This window comes from Zingiber officinale, chromosome 1B (genome assembly GCF_018446385.1).
Source record: "Zingiber officinale cultivar Zhangliang chromosome 1B, Zo_v1.1, whole genome shotgun sequence".
NCBI classification, from domain to species: Eukaryota; Viridiplantae; Streptophyta; class Magnoliopsida; order Zingiberales; family Zingiberaceae; genus Zingiber; species Zingiber officinale.
Genome location: NC_055986.1, coordinates 144,119,194 through 144,137,840, shown reverse-complemented (window position 1 = coordinate 144,137,840; position 18,647 = coordinate 144,119,194). Strand labels below are relative to the sequence as shown.

Genomic DNA, 18,647 nt, shown 5'->3' with positions numbered 1-18,647 from the left:
GAGGTTAAGGTGAGAGTTAAATTCTCGTGGTTGAACCATCAAATCATTTAGACCTTAAAACTTATCAAAGGAGATAAGAAGAGAGCACCACGGGCTCACATAGTGGGTACTTGCATGTAATGTTACTATAATAGATCATGAGATCGATTCTCAATGTGTGTGAGGGGTTAATTCTCAATGTGTGTGAAATGAATCGTCTGACCTTATGCAAAAGACTATTGTGCTAAGCTACGTCCTACATGATTTACCTCTTTTTCAGATCGTATAAGATAATTTTGGAGGATCCTAGAATGAGATTATCATTGTTATTGCAAAAGGAGATAAGAAGAGAGAAGTGTGAATTAAAAAAATGATTGACAATTTACAGACTCAAATAACAACTTAATATTTCATTAAATTGAATTGAACCACACTGAAAAGAACTTATTTATGAACTAGATTATTGATGTGACTCTTGTTAGTTTGAAAAACCAAGATCTAACAGAAAAATTTGATCAATAACGGATAATGAAAATGCTGCTATTAGCTTTGAATATCAATATTTGTTGATAATTTGGCCAACGATCGAAGAGCCAATCAATGAGATGCATTCACATAAAGAAATAATGATCTGTAAAGAACTGATAAGACACGAGCATGCCAATATTGAGCTCAATCAATCCCCAATCATTGTAACTTAATCTAAGAAAAAGTAAGCAAAAGCGGTGCCTTGCTTTTCTTCTTCCCACTGCTCTCATTGTCAACTAAATCAACTCCACATCAATACATCATTTCGCCTTTTCACACACCCAAAATTAACACACAACAAAAGGAAAATTTTAATTTAATAACATTGTTAAGATCCAAAAGCCAAAACTGAAAGCAGAGCAGAATTGGAGTCAGCTAAGTGAACTATTCTTATTTTCTGCTGCAAGTGCTCTCTCATTATGAAATACTGTTTAAAAAAAAAAAAAGATGAACAGTGCTTGAACCAAGTCTTGACACTGTTAATCCGTAAATGTTCCGCCCACGGTACTGAATATTCTCCTCATGATATAATAAATAAATACCGAGTGATGCGTGTAAGACAAGGCCATTTTTTTCTTCTTACTGCATGCAATTAAGTGATGAGGTAGAGAAATTCTAGGCAGGGAAAAAGACAGCAAATGCAACGTCAAGTCTGGTGGCTGTATTTATAATGCAGTGGTGGAGGCTTGCACATCTACTTCTTCGTTTCCCTCATCCTCATCTCTCTACTCTTCCAAATTCTCTCCATCTCTGTGATTCTTTCCCTTAATTTGCACTTTGGTGGTGGTTCTTTTGTCCCCCTGGTTTCTTATTACTTAGCTTTTGTTTTGATTCAGGTATTGTTCATTCTGATAGTGTCATCCTCAAATCTTATTCCGTGTTTTAGTTTTCTCTGTGTAAATTTTGGAATATCCCTTGAGATCCATGAGCATACTACCTTTTCCCTCTTTGCTTTTGGAATAATTTAATAGTACTTTCCCTCTTTTTTTTTTTTTTTTTGTTTGATCTGATATATGTGACTCGTTAATGGCATCGATAGGTTTGGAGAACGATCTTAAGCCAAACAGATGATGAAAGGGATGAGAATAACCCAGCAGCAGCACGATTTGGCGATGGTGGAAGAGAACATGTCTAATCTCACCTCTGCTGCCTCAGGAGAAACTAGCTTCTCCTCTGAAAATCCAGTTCAAAACAAGAAAAAGAGGAATCTGCCAGGAAATCCAGGTCAATTTAATTTAATTTATTTTTCATTCCTTAATTCTCCTTTCGAATCACTAATTTTAGTAGATTGGTAATTAATTCAGACCCAGAGGCTGAGGTAGTGGCATTGTCCCCCCAGACCCTGATGGCCAGAAACAGGTTTGTGTGCGAGATCTGCAGCAAAGGATTCCAAAGGGAGCAGAACCTGCAGCTGCACCGGCGAGGCCACAACCTGCCGTGGAAGCTGAAGCAAAGGAAGGAGATGGTGAGGAAGAAGGTGTATGTGTGCCCGGAGGCGAGCTGCGTCCACCATGACCCTTCCAGGGCTCTTGGGGACCTCACCGGGATTAAGAAGCACTTCAGCAGGAAGCACGGCGAGAAGAAGTGGAAGTGCGACAAGTGCTCCAAGAAGTATGCCGTTCAGTCCGACTGGAAGGCTCACTCCAAGATCTGCGGCACCAGGGAATACAAATGCGAGTGCGGCACCCTTTTCTCAAGGTAATTAGCATGCATCTACTAATTCAAAGATAATCCAACCGATCATATATCCAATTATGAAGTGCTTAAGGGTTGTTCGTTGCAGGAAGGATAGCTTCATCACTCACAGGGCCTTCTGTGATGCACTGGCGAAGGAGACCGCAAGTGTCAATCATCACCAGTCTCCACTGCAATTTCCTCAAGATTCGCCCTCCTCCCTCCTGCAGCAACCAACCCTCCTCCAAAGCCAGCAGCTCCCTCCATGGCAGGGATCCTGCAGCTCCGGTTTGACCCAATTCGATCCTGCTGCAATGATCTACCATCCTCCAGCCAACTACAATCCATCCCCTTACATGTCAGCCACTGCACTGCTCCAGAAGGCGTCAGAGATGGGTGCAACCATGAGCAGACATTCAAACTTGACCCAAATGGCACTTCCTCGCTCTACAAATGTAATCGGTTCATCCGCAGAGTATGTTGGACATGTCGAAAACATGGTTATGAGCTCTCCGACATCAACCACTACTCCAGAATTAACGGATGGCTCTTGTTTTAGGGATGCATTTGAGGGGATGGAGGGAATTGCTGCAAGTCATGGAGTAACAAGAGACTTCTTAGGGTTACAGGGACTCCCACAAAGGAGCATCTTTAAACTTCATGGGCTTGAGCAGCAGCAGCAGCACCAACAAAGTAAGAAGCCATGGCATGGTTAATTAGCTACCCATATCGAGTTAGTTTAGTATATAGTTTACAGTTAAAGAGATCTAGGTGGCCTTGCCTATTTTATTTACTACATAAGACATCAAGCACATAAGCATATATTTTATCAGGGTCATGTTATCAAAAGGAAAAAAAAAATGTAGACTGACACAATTGGAGGTGTTTTTCAGTTAATTTTCACCACAAGTTCTCTCATTTATTTTTTTTAAAAAATGTTGAATTAGATAATATGGAGCCGGTCCCACGGAAACTTCCCATGACTCCTTTCAATTTAATATGTAAATCGACTAATTCACCCGCTGGTCTTACAATGAGCTGATGATTAAGAAAATCAGGTGAGCTTTTTGAAAACGTTTAATTTAAAAAATAATAGATGAGGAGGAGGTGAGTCCACAGTTTAAAATGGGCTGAAACACAGCGACACCATGCAAACTGAAGAATGGGAATCTTGTGGGAACGGGCCTAATGAGAAGAATGCGGCGGCCTCGTGTCGACAGTCTCGCTCAGAAAATTTCCTACGTTGACAAATCTATGAACTGCACGTCGTGCTCCACATTGAATACCCCTCTGAACCAATCGCCAGAATGTCGACAAGGTTGTGTCAGGCAGTCCAATGGCTCCGGTGCTGCCACGCCCTCTCTTCGCTGTAATCCAAGGGCATGCGGGGCATCTGAAGAACATCTATAATCATTGGAATGGGAGCGCTCTTTTATTATCGTATTCATACCATGTCAAAAATAAAAAATCATATCTACATTATAAAAAAAACATCTTAGCAACTCTGTTATAAATCTCAGTATTTTTTAATCCTCACATCACATCTCTTCTAATTAAAAAATACCTCCAATATCACATTTAAATTTAAAAAATTATTTTAATAAAAATACAAAAAACATGAAAGAGTGACTCCATACAAATGGAGCCGCTCCTTGCCGAATGAGAATGAATTCCCTCCCATTATGGATAGAGTTGCCAGACGGATTAATCCGTGACGGAGTGAGTCGACCCATGACGGGCTAATCATTTGGATGGGCAGGCGGGCCGACCCATCAACTTGGTGGGTTAGGAAATTTCCAATCCAACCAAATCCAAAGCGGATTACGAGTTGGCGGGTCAACCCATGGGTCCATCAATTTTTTTAAAAAAATTAAAAAATATTTCATATTTTCAACGTTTTACTTTGAAAAGATTTCATCAATCAAATGTATCCATTAATATGTATTTTAAATATAAATGAATACAAACTAGTACTTATGTGGGATGAAAAATATTATTTTTATTTCAAAATTATAACAAACAAAGATAATAAATTGACATAAAACTTAACTTACATGTGTTTCTCAACCCGCGGGTCAACCCAAGCCCGTCACAGGTCGACCCGCGCGAGTCGCAGGTCTAGGCGGGTCGACCCGCGGCGGGATTGGGTTGATAAAATTTTAATCCAACCCGCTTAAATTGTTTGGCGGGGTGGGCCAACTTGACCAGCCCAGTCCAAATTAACGATTCTAACTATAGGAGGAAGCTCCCTCCGTATCACCATATCTTCCCATTGTGGATGCCCTAATGCCCTAATAACTCTCTTATGCGTCAGTCACTATTCCAAAGGCTAGTAGTCACCCATGATTTACCTCCTCCGTGTTGACCTTGGGATGGATTGACAAGGGTGCTAGGGGCGAGAGTAGTCGCCTAATGCCCTCAATCACTCGACTGTATAACAGAGTATGGAGATTGGATCTCTTCAACTTTTTTTTATTTTTTTATATTAAAATATTTTTTTAATATTTGTTAAAAAAATGAGAACCGACAATGACTAATTTTTAGCCGTTGAGCAACAACTAATTTTTAGTCGTTGAACAACGACTAATTTTTAGCCGTTGTTCAATGGTTAAAATTTATTTTTTTAATTTAAAAAAATCTATAAATATAGGATCTATTTTTTTTTTCATTCATCTCATCGTTATCTTCACTCTCTGTTTCTTATTTCTTCCTTTCATTCCCTATTTGTATTCGAGATGGATGAAAATCTCAATACTTTACTTACAAATCTTTTGAATTTTCAAATACGAAAATAAAATATCTTCTCAAAATACTCACATTCCTCCAAATATCTAATATCCTCATATTTTCTCTTACACACAATACCCTCTAAATTTTTAAAATATTTTATATGTTCCACAATATCCTCCAAATTTTCCAAATTCCTAAATTTCTCAAAAAAATTTGATGAATCCAAATAATGTCGCCCTAGCTCCATTTGATATGTATCCATCCCAAGATTGATCAACTATAGGTAACCGACTTGAGATACATTATCCTTATGTATTTTCTCCTACTCAACCACCCATCATATGTTCGAATGAATTAAGAAAGGTTACTATTGATCCATCTATCAGCGATAAAGAATCTCTAACACCATCATCTGTTCCGGCAACTTAATGGCTACCACACTCATCACAAGAAGAGCGTGAAGTTGAATAAGAAAAAAATGAATTGAAATGAAGATTTTGGTTTTTCAATGAAGACGTAGTCCTTGCGAAGTCATGGACAACTATCAGCACTGATGTAATTATTGGTAATGACCAGAAGGATTAAGCATTTTGGAAATGTATAGTTGATTACTATAACAAGCATCGCCCCACTGGATCTATGACGAGAAGCTATCAACAACTGAAATCATATTATTATAGGTTTGCACCAATAGTAAATGAATTTTCTACACCTATATAAATTTTTATACTCATTATCAAAGTGGTTAGAGTGACGGAAATGTGTTGGAGAATGCACTGAATATGTGGAAAGCCAACAACAATAACAAGGATTTTAAGTATATGCATGTGTGGAGGGTTCTCAAAGAGTATGAGAAATATACTACATAATCAGTTGCTCATTGCTCTAACAAGAAGGCAAGGACATCTGAATCAGGGGGAAACACTTCAACATCAAATTTAGATACGAGTGTTGATTTGGATGACTCTGAAGTCTACATTTATCAGATAGGGTAAAAGACAACGAAGAGGAAGGGAAAATCCAAAGCTAGAGAGGGTGATACAATAGAACATAGTATCAACAAAGAATATTAAATAAAAAAATGGCTTTGCGGGAAGCTGAGATCTTTTATAAGGATTATGAAATTCTTATGAAGGATACTAGTGAGATGACACCTGGACAACTTCATTTACATGAAAAAATTATTGAAAAAAAATAAACAGAGGCATGTCCTGATGTAGATGTGTTTGAGTTTATTTTTATATATTATTATAATTTATATTTTTTTATTTGACATAATGTAATATTTATGTATTTTTTTAATTATCAATGTTATTTCATGTTAGCAATTTATGAATTTAAATTTTATAAAAATTTAATGGTATATAATGTAAATATGAAGAAGGGATGAGAATTATATATAATGAAAAGTGTGGAACTCATGAAGGAGTTGTTGTGTACTTTTTTGATAGTGGAGAGATGTGTAAGTTTTTTTATTTTTGACGTGGCGTGGATGTGGTAATGAAGAAGCTCTCAATAAACTCTAACCACTGTGGATGCCCTTATGAACCTTCATGATTCTATTGGATGACAAATATTTTTTATTCCCAAACGATGATAACATGTTCCTCGCCTCCTCCTCCTCCCGTTCTCTGATTCTTCATATATCCATTAATTTCTCCTTGTCAAGACTCAACATTTCTTTGATAAAGTATTTGGAATGAGACCATTGGGTGTTGATTCTGTCCAAAAGTTGAGAAGACAGTTGGCTGGGAATGTGGCTCTGATGCTGACCGGATAAAGACTCCTCGTTATCCTGCATGTCACAAAGAGCGTTAGTTGTTAGGTCAGGGAAGGAGTCCCCAGCGTTGGCCCTCCAACACTCAAGTCAGTGATCGATTTCTAGAGAGGAATAGTGAAAGAAACTAAAGTAACAAATGTGTAAAATTACACAGTGTCACATACCTGTGCATGTGGATAAAGACCACTTTTTATACTGTCATTGTTGTGTCTATGCACGATTCCAAAGCATTTCTAAAAAGGACAGGCCATAAAATAACTCTGAAAGCTTTCCTAAAATAAGGCAACAAATCTATGTGATTTGACAGGCTGGAAGCTTCAGAGCGTGATTTGCCTATAGAATATTCTTTGTCCTTCATAGCACTAAATGCCAAAAAGGGATGCAAGGTCGTTGGCCTATGAGACCCACCATAGGCTCTCCTAGCCCGACAATCAAGTGCCTGATATAGTCTGACCGGCAATCCCTCGTGGGAATCACCAACTCGGCCTTGTTGAGTATAGTTTGCGATTCGATCTTCAATCGGCCTTTTCATTTGGTTCAAGCACACAATGTGTCCGATCTGTCCATAAGTTTGATCAGTTGGAGCAATCGGTCGAGCTAGTTAATACCTGACTTCAAGCCTTGTCTGGTTTTGAGCAATGATTGTGCTTAGCATCTCTATAGTCGGGCGAGGCTTGATTCGACAAACAAACAACCATTCACTAGATTTTTTTTCTCTTTATAGAGTATTCAAGATAAAAAACTTGACCCGCTTGTACCCCGAAAATGAAAGGTTTAAACTTTTAAATCTTTTGTTTGTATATATTAACCTAAACTAAATTATAATTTGGATGTATTCTGGTACCTATTCTTGGGGTCGGATCATACCATGAATATTTAAACAATATACACCTCTTTATAGATAATGCATGATATTCAATCTCTATGATTTCGTCAAGTCTATCATAATAGTCAAACTCAGTGTTATTATTGTCCATAGATCCTTTGACACAAACATCAGAATTATAGGTTAATCTCTGTGAATCTTGTTGTGTCATGTGGAATTTAAGGTCATTAACATAGTAATCAGAGTACACCTTTATTTTATGGAGGGGTTCTGATACAATATTTGTAAAATACGGTATCCAAATAATAATTAAATAATAAAGTTATTTGACAAATAATTTTATTGGAATTTTTAGGAAATTTTAGAAATTTTCTGGGATTTAATTGTAGCTCGTATGATATAATTACAGGGGATAGAGATATTGAGCTCTGAGGAGATCTGTTTGGAATTCCAATTAAATTGGGAGTTGATTAATTAAATTAACCTAAAGTTAGTTTATTAAACCCTAGGTTTAATTATATAAACCTAACTTCTCCTTTCTCCTCCCTAATTAAAAATCGCCGAACTCCCCTTCCTAAGCCCCGAGCCCGACACCGCCGACTCCCCCTTCTTCTCTCGGTTCCGGCAGATTCACCTCGCCCCTCTCCAACCGGCAATCTTCTCCTTTCCCTCACTCGGGTACCAGCCGACGATCTCTCCTGTGGATGAGCTTCCTCGGACGCCGCCCCGCCTCCATCGCCGGCTCTCCTCACGCGCAAGCACCAAGACGCCGCCCCTTCCTGATCTTGGCGACGCTGAGTTCTCCACCGGATCCACTGCCGCTGGCCGACCATTGGCGCTGCCCTCTCCTCTTTGTGTCGCTGTTGACACCACCGCCCCATGGCCCGTCGCCGTTGTCAGATGCCGAGCGAGCCACAGCCATAGGCCTCTCCACCTTCACTGAACCTTTTCTCCCCAAGCCTGCGCCAGTGCTCTTCTCCGTCGAGCCATAGCGCGCAGTCCCTTCTCCTCACATGAGCACCAGAGACTTCTTGTTGTGCCCTAATTGATCCGGTAAGTAACTTCTCTCGTAGGTATGGATGGGTAGGCTAACAACAAGATTAGGGGTGCTGGCATGGTGTCTGCACAAGGTTTTCACTTGATTTACAAATAGGTTTCGGGGGATTTCACTTGAGTTCAGTGGACTTCTTTGCTCCTTTGTTTGGGTTTTGGTTCTTCAAAATGGATTTAGTGTTGGTAGACTTGGGTGCGATTCCTATTGCGACAGATCATGTGTCTTCATGATGGATTAGATTGGATCTTCGGCAGATTTGGAAGTTGAGGATGTGGATTCGATGTTGGGCTCAGTTTTCTCTTGCTAACAGAATATCTAGAATAAAATTTGGGGAGATTTTGATTCTAATTTGGGAGTCGTGTATGCTTTCCTCATGTAGGATGAGTTTTTAAGCAGATTGGGAGGTTTTCTTATGTATGTTTGCATGTTTTGATGGTTAGGTTTAGCCGGTGAACCATAAGTTTTGTTTGTCTTTCTTTTCCAATAGTTTGTGTTTCAGTCGCTAGACTCTTTTGGATTTAATGAAAGACTTCGCTTGGTCTTATAGATGTCGGGTTGCGATGTTCTTGTTTTCTTTTGACACTAGATTTTTCTAGGACAGATTCGGTAGGCAAAAGGTCGTTGATATTGATTTTGTTTCTGAACGAGGGTTTGATCCTATTTTATTTTGCTAGATCTGGAGGTTGTGGTTAGGAATGTGATGTTGTGGGTGAATCGAGATTCATAGTTGGATTAGGGTTTTTCCCTAATTAAGTTGGGTTTCGGTTTAGCTAGTGTCGTTTATGAAATTAGCTAAATTATACATCACGTGATTTGCAGGACGTTGATTGAAGACGATTGACACGATCTACATATAAAGGCGGGTACTTCTTGCTTTGTTTTCTTGTAGTACTTTGACCTTAGTGCATGAATTATTTTGGATAATGACTGTTTACCTTGACTCCACTCTTATTTTTCTTGTGCTTGATACTTCCACGCAATCTTTGAGAAATTCGTTCCATATCTATACAGTCTCTTGTTGTTGTCCATGATCAGTAGCAGATACTAGATACCATATTTGTATGCTTTGGACTGTTGCTTATTTATGTATGATATTGAGCATGCCTGTTTCTGCTTATATATATGATGACTATTGCATTGTTCGCATCATGTCATTGCATGCATGCCGCATCCTCGGTCACTCGAGAGAGTGGTAGCTGGAGTTGATGCCGCTTGTCCTGTCGTGCCGCACTCGGGCACTTGCAGTTGGTGGTAGCTGGAGTTGCGAGCAGCAGGGACCCCCTTCCCTGTGTAGCTAGTTAGCTACTCAGCACCTGTCCATCCGGTCACTCGCGGGAGTGGCGGCCTTTGGGTGGTACAGTTGTCATTGATCCGGTCTCTCGACCATACAGGGGTCATGGTGCAGAGAGGTGGGCGGGGTGACCATCCGTGCATACGCTGTTATTATGCCTGCTTTGGCTGCTGCTGTTTACTTATGTTGTTATTGTTTATTTATGCTGCTGTGGTATATTTATGTTGTCGTTGCTTCTTGCTGTTGTTCACTTATGCTGACATGCTGTCTTATGTTAAGACATGCTCACGTTGTAGGTGGTTAAACCTTGGTTTAGAAATTGGAAATGTTTATATACCTTACCCATTACCTCTGTAGTTATGAGCAGTACCGTAGCAGATTAGTACCATTTCTGACTTTCTATATCTAGCCTAGGATATGGGTTCCAGGTATGAACCTTTATCACGGTTTTATTTTTGTATCTGCTATTCTCTTATGAGACTGTATTCCTTTTGGGTATTCTTTATTGGTTGATTATGTTCATGCACTATCTTTTCTATACCCGCTGAGTTCCAATACTCACCACCGCACAAAATGATTTTCTTTCGCCAGGTAACAGATAGATGAGTCATGGATGCTTGGAGAGATGCCGACCGCTAGGCCTGGGTCCTACGTCACACTCGAGGATAGTTTCGTTTTGGTTTTGCTATCGTTTGGATTGTATGTTAATTTTGTGTACTTTGCTTTTAAACAAGTCGATGTGAATTTTGGGTCAAGTCTGTGATGACAGGTATTTTTATTGGTGTCGTTGTTGGTTTTTCGTTCATATCATTTTATGTCTTCCGCTGCTGTTTATTTTGTTCCAGCCGAGTGGGCTGATGTTATAAACTGTGTGATTGTGTTTATTTCATTTTGTATATATATATATATATATATATATATATATATATATATATATATATATATATATATATATATATATTCCAGCCGAGTGTGGCTGAGGTATATTTTGTATGTAGTAATGTTCCATATTGTCCGTCGTACAGGGGAAGTGCTGTCGAAATTTCTTCGGACAGGGACCCCTCCGGGGCGTGACAATATTCATTATTCTATCCTCTTGTACATTTGATATTCTACGGTCTTTCACTTATAAAAATTGTTATGATATAAATTAGGACACTTCTTAATATACATGAACTAAAAAATTTCACAAATTCTCTAACTTACATATATTTGAAACCATAATGCAAATTCGGTCTCTAACTTTGTAGCTACCTCACTTGCATCAATTAATGAATTTTATAGATATAGGGTTTGTTCGTACAAGTTGGAAAGGAAAGTAATTATATAAAATTTAAGATATTAAACAAAATAATTAAACGGAAGATAAATGTTTGATTAGAGAAGTTAACTTACTTTATGTATGGTTTGACCTCTTCATAGTTTAAGAGTATGTATGTTCTTGCAGCATAGTATTCTTCTTCGGTTAACCATTTAGAAAGCGATACACCCATTGACTTACTAGGAAACTTAAAAATAGAAAGCATCGATAGGTCTATCGGCTGAGAATCATCATCAGAATTTCTAGGACACTTGTGATATCTTATTTGCACACTATCAGCAAAATAATATGAGCAGAAAGAAGATGCTTCTTCAACCAGATAAGTATTATATATTGACTCATCAACTTTTGCTTTGTTACGAACATTATTTTTTAATTTTCTCAAAAATCTTTCGAATGGATACATCCATCTGTACTGCACATGACTTGCTATTTATGCCTCGTATGGTAAATGTACTGATAGATGTTCCATTGAATCAAAATGACTAGGTGGAAATATGCGCTCCAACTTACATAATATGATAGGAATGCTTGTTTTTAGCTGAAGAATATCATCCGTCATAATACACTTCGCAGTCAAATCTCTAAAAAATGAACTCAATTCAGTGAGTGGTTGCTAAACATTTTGAGCAAGTAAGTCATGGAAAGTTATTGGAATAAGTCTTTGCATGAATACATGACAGTCATGACTTTCATTCCAAATATCTTTAATCTATTCATATCCACGCATCGAGCCATATTTGAGGCATACCCATCTGGAAATTTTATTTCTTTCAACCAATTGCATAAAGCTTGCTTACTATCTTTGTCCAATGAATAACAAGCCTTTGGAAAGCTATTAGTTGTTTCATCCTAATGCAACTCTGGTCTGTTGACTAGTTCTTTAATTTCTTACATGATTTTACAATATTTTTAGTTCTTCTAGGCATATTCATCATAGTGTTTGACTACAATATTTTTTTTAAAAATTTTCTTATTTCATCTGAAAGGGTGATCACGTGGTAAAAATTTATAGTGATTATCAAACCAAGATACCTTGTCATTGTAAGGTAATGAAAATGCATCAGACTCTATCATGAAGTGTGGACATGCTAATTTACCAGCCGTGCTCCATCCTGACAACATTGAGTATGCTGGAAAATCAATGATCATTCATAATAATGCAGCATGCAATCTAAAATTAGTTTTACTTGCAACATCATACGTCATCAACCCTATATTTTGTAATTCATTCAACTCGACAATCAAAGATTGTAAGAAAATATCTATCTTCTTTTTGGGATTGGTTGGACCAAGAATAAGAACTGTAAGGAACATAAATTCATGTACATCCATGACGGTAAATTGTATGGTGTTAATATAACTGACCAAGATGAATATTGTTGCCCCGACTGACCAATTGACTGAAATCCATGTGTAGAAAGTCTCAATCTCACATTACATAATTCTATTATAAAAGAGGAAAATATAACATTAAGATGTTTTCATGTAGGGGAATCACAAGGATGACACATTATACCTCCATCGTGCTCAGGCTCATGATGTCACATCATGTGGCAAGTTGTAGCAGCAGATGCATATAAACGTTCAAGTCTAGCAGTTAAAATAAAATAATACATCACTTTTCAAGTAATTTTTTTCTGCCTTGGTATGCGAGTATCATGCTTATAACGAGGGTGTATATATATTTTGCATTCACTAAGATTGTTGTCTTCATTCCAAAATATCATGCAGTTGTTTAGACAATAATCAATTTTCTCTACCGGTAAACCTAAACCTCTAACTAATTTTTTTGTACTGTAAAAAATATCAGTCATTATGTTATCAGTAGGAAGCAATTCTGACATCAATTGACATAGGTCATTATAACATCTTTATGAAAAATAATGTTCTGCTTTCATATTCAATAATATTGCAGTAGCTGATAGTTGGGAATGACCAGTGAGAATGTCTTCCCACACTTCTCTTTCATTAGCCTTTAATATTTCATATAATTATTGATATTTGTGTGTTGGTGTTTCATTTATATTGGAATAATCAATTGTAGCATTCATCGTATCGTAAACCATTGATTACATTGCAATATCATTAGTTGATGATTCAAATACAGTAAAAGTTGTGGCAGATGATGAACCACCAGAAGGCCTAATTGATTCATATAAATAAGGATCTCTGTGACAATACCAATTGTAGTAATTTATCACAAAATTATTTCTACAAATATGTGTAGGAGGATCAGTGGCCGTCTTGAAGGGGGGTTGGATAGCTAGGTCACCCCCAATTCTATTTCTTCTCTACAAGAAGGTTAGTACGCAACGAAATACACTAAACAAAACAATCAAAGCAATCAAGGAAGAATACAAACGCTAACAAGCTCGATGTAACGTAGTTCGGAGATTGTTTGCTCCTACTCCATGACATGTCCTTGAAGTGGACGAGCCCTTGATCCTTCGATGGATCAGTCCCCGACAATCTCCGGCTAGAACTTCTCATTCTCGGTGGAGTAAACCTCTCACAAAGAACCTCTTCCTCTTACAAGATAGAATTTAGATTTGGAAGGAAGAGAATAATCTTGGAAGCTTTGAGCAAATACTAGGAGTTATCAAATGAACATCAATTACCTCCTTCATGCCCAAAATCTCTCCTTAAATAAGAGGAGAGAGTTGATCATCATATCAACTCAACCCCGACACCAGTCGATTGGTCCAAGCACCAGTTGACTGGTGTGCCGTTAGACCAGCCAACGACTCTCTGCAGAAATCCAATTTCTGCCAACGACTATGTACCAGTCGACTGGTCTCAGGACCAGTCGACTTGTCCCCGTACCCGATGAGCACAAAAGCATTCTATGCATTCTGTGACATTAGATCAGTCAATTGGTCCCATGACTAGTTGACTGGTCTTAGTACATTCTCACACACTCATCCTTTCCGGAGTCGCCTTTGAAACCCTCTTCCTCGGCCTTCGTCCCTCAGATGCACCCGAGCCCGCGACTCCTCTCTGTGCCATCCTTCACGTTGCCTTGAAGTCCGCTTCCCTCGGCTCCACTCCATTGCTCCTCGTCCGACGGTCCCTCGGATGTCTTCCACACCATCCTTCACCGACTCAAGGATCCGAGCCCTAGGATGAGCTTTCCAATCTTGGTCGCACCAAGTTCCTGATGTGTTTCACGAAGTCCTGCAAGACTCAAACACATATGAAAGTCTAACTTAAACGCTTTGACACACACATCAAAATCATGATCAAACCGATCAAACTTGGGTCGATTGTACCAACAATATGTACTTTCACGATATCCTCATCATAGTAGGCTCTATTTCTATATTTCGAATGATTACACAGACACCGTAACAACATCATTTATATATTCTGGATGACTCTTAGGAAAGTTCATAAACTCTTCAACTTCATAAATAAAATTATCTCTAATAAATCTATTTTCTAATCGATTGTACATCCAAGTTTTGTTCATAGATATTTTTAACTAAAACTAATAAACTGAGAATTAAAAATTAGCTTAAATTAACATACTAACACAAAACAAATAAAAAGACTATATTATGTTATACATTAACATACTAGCATAACATGTTAAATAGCATAACATATATCTTAATTGAAATATGTTAAATAACATAAAGTATAATTTACTAAATTATACCTGAAGATATGTAGGTCACCTGGAGAAGAACAACAAATGTTATCTGTTAACGAAATAAAAATAATTTAGCTCAAATTTTTACAAAAAAAATGATAAATTCAAAGCAGGAACTGCTGCTGCCGGCTGGCACAGGCCGGCAGGTAGCCACAGGTGTAGGTAGCTGGCATGGGCTGGCATAGCGCCAGGAATGCAGCTGTCGGCCGCCACACTGACCGCCTGCATCGGAAAGATGGAGAGAAAAGGTGGGGGGGAGGGGTTATTGCGATTAGGGAAAATGGAGTGAAGCCGGCACGCATGGAGAAAACACGAAGGGTTAGGGTTTGTCTTTTAAGTGGCAATACCGACAGAATACATTTCCATCAGAAATGATAAAGTTTATTGACAGAATATTAATTCCGTCGGTAAAAATATGCTAACCTTAATCCCAATCGAGGGTTTTATGACAGAATTATATTTCCGTCGGAAACCTCAAAATATTGTCGACGAAATAAATTTTTCGTTGGTATACCTGTCGATATTCCTGTTTTTTTTATAGTGGTGAGTGAAGTTAGGCATATTGAAAAATCTTAGTGAGAGAAGCTAGGTGATGAAAAGCCCTAGTGAGTGAAGCCAGATAGATTACAAAATCCTAGTGAGTAAAGCTTGGTGATGAAAAACCCTAGTGAGTGAAATTAAACAGATATGAAAAGTCTTGGTGAGTAAAGCCAAGTGAAAAGTCCTAGTGAGTGAAGTTAGGCAATGAGAAAGTCCTGATGAGTGAAGCCAGGGAGATTGAAAAATCCTAGTGAGTGAAACTAAGTGATGAAAAACCCTAGTGAGTGAAGCTAGGCAGATATGAAAAGTCCGTGTGAATGAAGCCAGGTGAAAAGCTCTAGTGAGTGAAGCTAGGCATTGAAAAAGTCCTGGTGAGTGAAGCTAGACAGATTGGAAAGTCCTGATGAGTAAAGCTAGACAGTTAAAAAATCCTAGTGAATGAAGCTAAACAATGAGAAAGTCCTGGTACGTGAAGCTAAGCAGTTGAAGTCCTAGTGAGTGAAGTCAGACAGTTAAAGTCCAAGTGGGTTAAAGTTGACTGGACACTTGGCACGAGGAGGGAAGTCTAGATGAGTCAATAGTTGATCAGACATATGGTGATTGAAAAGTTCAGGTGAGTCAAAAGATTGATCGGACACTTGACATGAGGAGAAAAGTCTAAGTGGGTCAAAGGATTGACCGAACACTTGGTGGACAAGTCCAAGCAGGTCATGGTTGACCGGATCTTGGGCAAGGGAAGTCTAGACTTGGATGAAGCATATTAGAGTTGGGCAATTGATTGAGGTAATCGATTGCCCCTAAGCTAATCGATTATGTAATCGATGCAAGAACACGAAGTGGCCCGAATTGATTAGGCCAAGCCTAACCGATTGATCCATTTGATTAGGGTAGGTTGTTTGCAAGAACAGAAGGTGACAGAAATGATTGAGTAATTGATTTCGACCATGCTAATCGATTGTATCAATTAATTAGGAAGTGTTTTGTCATGAGAAGAGGGAATCAATTGAGACAATCGACTTAATTGATCGGGCTAATCGATCAAGGCCTTTTTGCGAGTGAACAGAGAGTTGCGGAATCGATTGGATAATCAATTAAGGTTCTTTGAATCGATTGGGATGACTCACCAATCGATTAGGGTTCAAAAATAGTCGTTCTACAGGTGCGCGAATGGTCGGATGATGTGGCAGTCGATTAAAAGCTGAATCGATTAGAGGTATCAAGTGAATCCTAGAAAAGAGTTTTCGCCAAGACTTGAAGCCAACGTTTACACAATTCTTCTCTACTACTGTTCGACGGACTTTGAGCTTGGAAGACAAGTATTGCTTCACTTTCTAACTGGTCCAAAGACATCTTCATCAACAAGATATCAAGCAAGAAAAAGGTTTTCATTTTGTATTTGTGTATTTATTTCTTGTTTCGAGTTATATCTTTGTTGTTGAGTTGTACGAGGTTTTTCCACCTCCGGATTGTTTTTGAAAAAGAGTGTTTTGATAATGGAGGTATGAGAGAGGATCAGATCTTGGATTAGTCACCTTCTCTTAAAGTGGATACCAATTAAATCCTTGTGTTAACATTAGAGAGTCTTACTTTGAATTTATCTGCTGCATCAACATTTACGAAGGGAATGAGCTAGGGAGCAAGACGAACTATTCATCTCTCCTCTAACTCCGAAGTGACCCAACACTCCTCCTTCACTCTCCGATTCTTTGTATATCCCTCAATTTCTCCTCGTCAGACTCAAAGTTTCTTTGATAAAGTATTTGGTTTAGGGCCATTGGGTGTCTTTATAGATAGCCGATGTTTTTCTTCGAGGTATGGATATCGACTGAAATGGTTATCCGTTTGTTGGGGAAATTGATTAGATAAGGAGGGAGGTTTCCTTTCTTTACAAGATTTCGATTTTTTATTCCACTTTACGCGATTCCACTAGCGGTCGAGTTTTTTTTGGGGTAAATAAAATAATGTTCATTCATTTTAAAATTTGTTTCATGAAATTGCGGTCTTGATCATCACTGACGACACCGATTGATATTGTGGTGAAGATGGGATGTCTGCATCGACGGCGACGACCACCTACCGACGAGGAGGCAGATGATTGCTGGGACGATATGATGTGGCGCAATGGCTGAAGGTGGGTGGCTGCTTTTGCGGCGATTCTGGTGGTCGGTGCACTGGGCGTGGCCATCCCCCTTGTCAGTTGTTGGTTGCGGACCAACAGAGGCGTCTTCGTCTTCGTGAAGGCATTCGCTGCCGGCGCCATCCTCACGACAGGGTTTGTACACATGCTCCACGCCGCAGAGTCTTCGTTCCCGGACCCCTACCTCCGGCACTCCCCCTAACAGGCCTTCCCCTTTTCCAGCTTCGTCGTCACTATGCTGGCGGCACTGAGCACCCTCGTCGTTGACTTCGTGAGTACCCAATATTACTAGTGGAAGCACCAGGCGGAGGCGCCATCGTCCCCTTCGGGGATAGCCGTCGACCCAGCGTCAGTCGACGAAGGGTACACGTCGACAGGGAGTGAGAATGACCCAATGCACATCGTCAGGGTGCAAGCCCACTCGACAAAGCACCGCCATAGCCACGCGAATAAGCACTTCGACGCGTTAACCACCCGCCACCATGGCCACGACCACGAGGAGGAGGATAAACAGGGCAGTTCCTCTCACGTACAACAAGTGGCGGTATCCCAAGTATGCACACAGTCATCCAAAACTCCATGAACGAGGCTTGCAATGATGAACTTGGTAATCATCGGGCTCTCCTTGGGCGTTTCACAGATCCTCTGTGCCATTCAGCCGCTGGTGGCGGCGCTCTCCTTGCACCAATTCTTCGAGGGCTTCGCATTGGGCGGATGTATTTCCCAGGTGCATTTCAAGAAAGCGGCGACGACAATGATGGTGGGGTTCTTCGTAGCGACGACGCCATTGGGGTCCTGGGGATCGTGGTGGGGGCGGGCATGGCGTCGTCGTACAACGTGAGCAGTCCGACGGCGCTGGTAGTGGAGGGTCTGTTGGACTCGATGTCGGCGGGGATACTGATCTACACGGCCGTGGTGGATCTGATCACCACCAATTTCAAGATCCAGACGGCGAGGTGCAACGCACGATATCAACTAGCGTCGTAGGGATGTAAATGAACCAAATGGTTCGTGAGTTATTTGGAGCTCGGTTCGATAAAAAATTTGTTCGAGTTCGTTCGTTTATCTTATCGAGTCGAGCTCGAGCTCGACAATTTTTTAAAGTCGAGCTCGAGCTTAAGGATATTCGGCT

General features: G+C 39.6%; 1 protein-coding gene and 1 pseudogene across 2 annotated transcripts; both read left to right on the top strand.

Annotated features, from left to right (window-relative positions):
- Positions 1 to 1,185: 1,185 nt before the first annotated feature.
- LOC121983108 (protein indeterminate-domain 7-like) lies at positions 1,186 to 3,078 on the top strand. Of its 2 annotated transcripts, XM_042536090.1 has the most exons (5): positions 1,186 to 1,343; positions 1,547 to 1,731; positions 1,812 to 2,205; positions 2,291 to 2,656; positions 2,741 to 3,078. In XM_042536090.1, the coding sequence occupies exons 2-5, from the start codon at positions 1,575 to 1,577 to the stop codon at positions 2,895 to 2,897; spliced, it is 1,074 nt and encodes a 357-aa protein (XP_042392024.1). In that variant the 5' UTR covers positions 1,186 to 1,343; positions 1,547 to 1,574; the 3' UTR covers positions 2,898 to 3,078. The 2 variants fall into 2 exon arrangements, with proteins under 2 accessions (XP_042392024.1, XP_042392018.1); XM_042536084.1 differs by having other exon boundaries at positions 2,291 to 3,078.
- Positions 3,079 to 15,009: 11,931 nt separating this feature from the next.
- Positions 15,010 to 18,502, top strand: LOC122043088 (annotated as a pseudogene).
- The last annotated feature ends 145 nt before the right edge of the window (positions 18,503 to 18,647 follow it).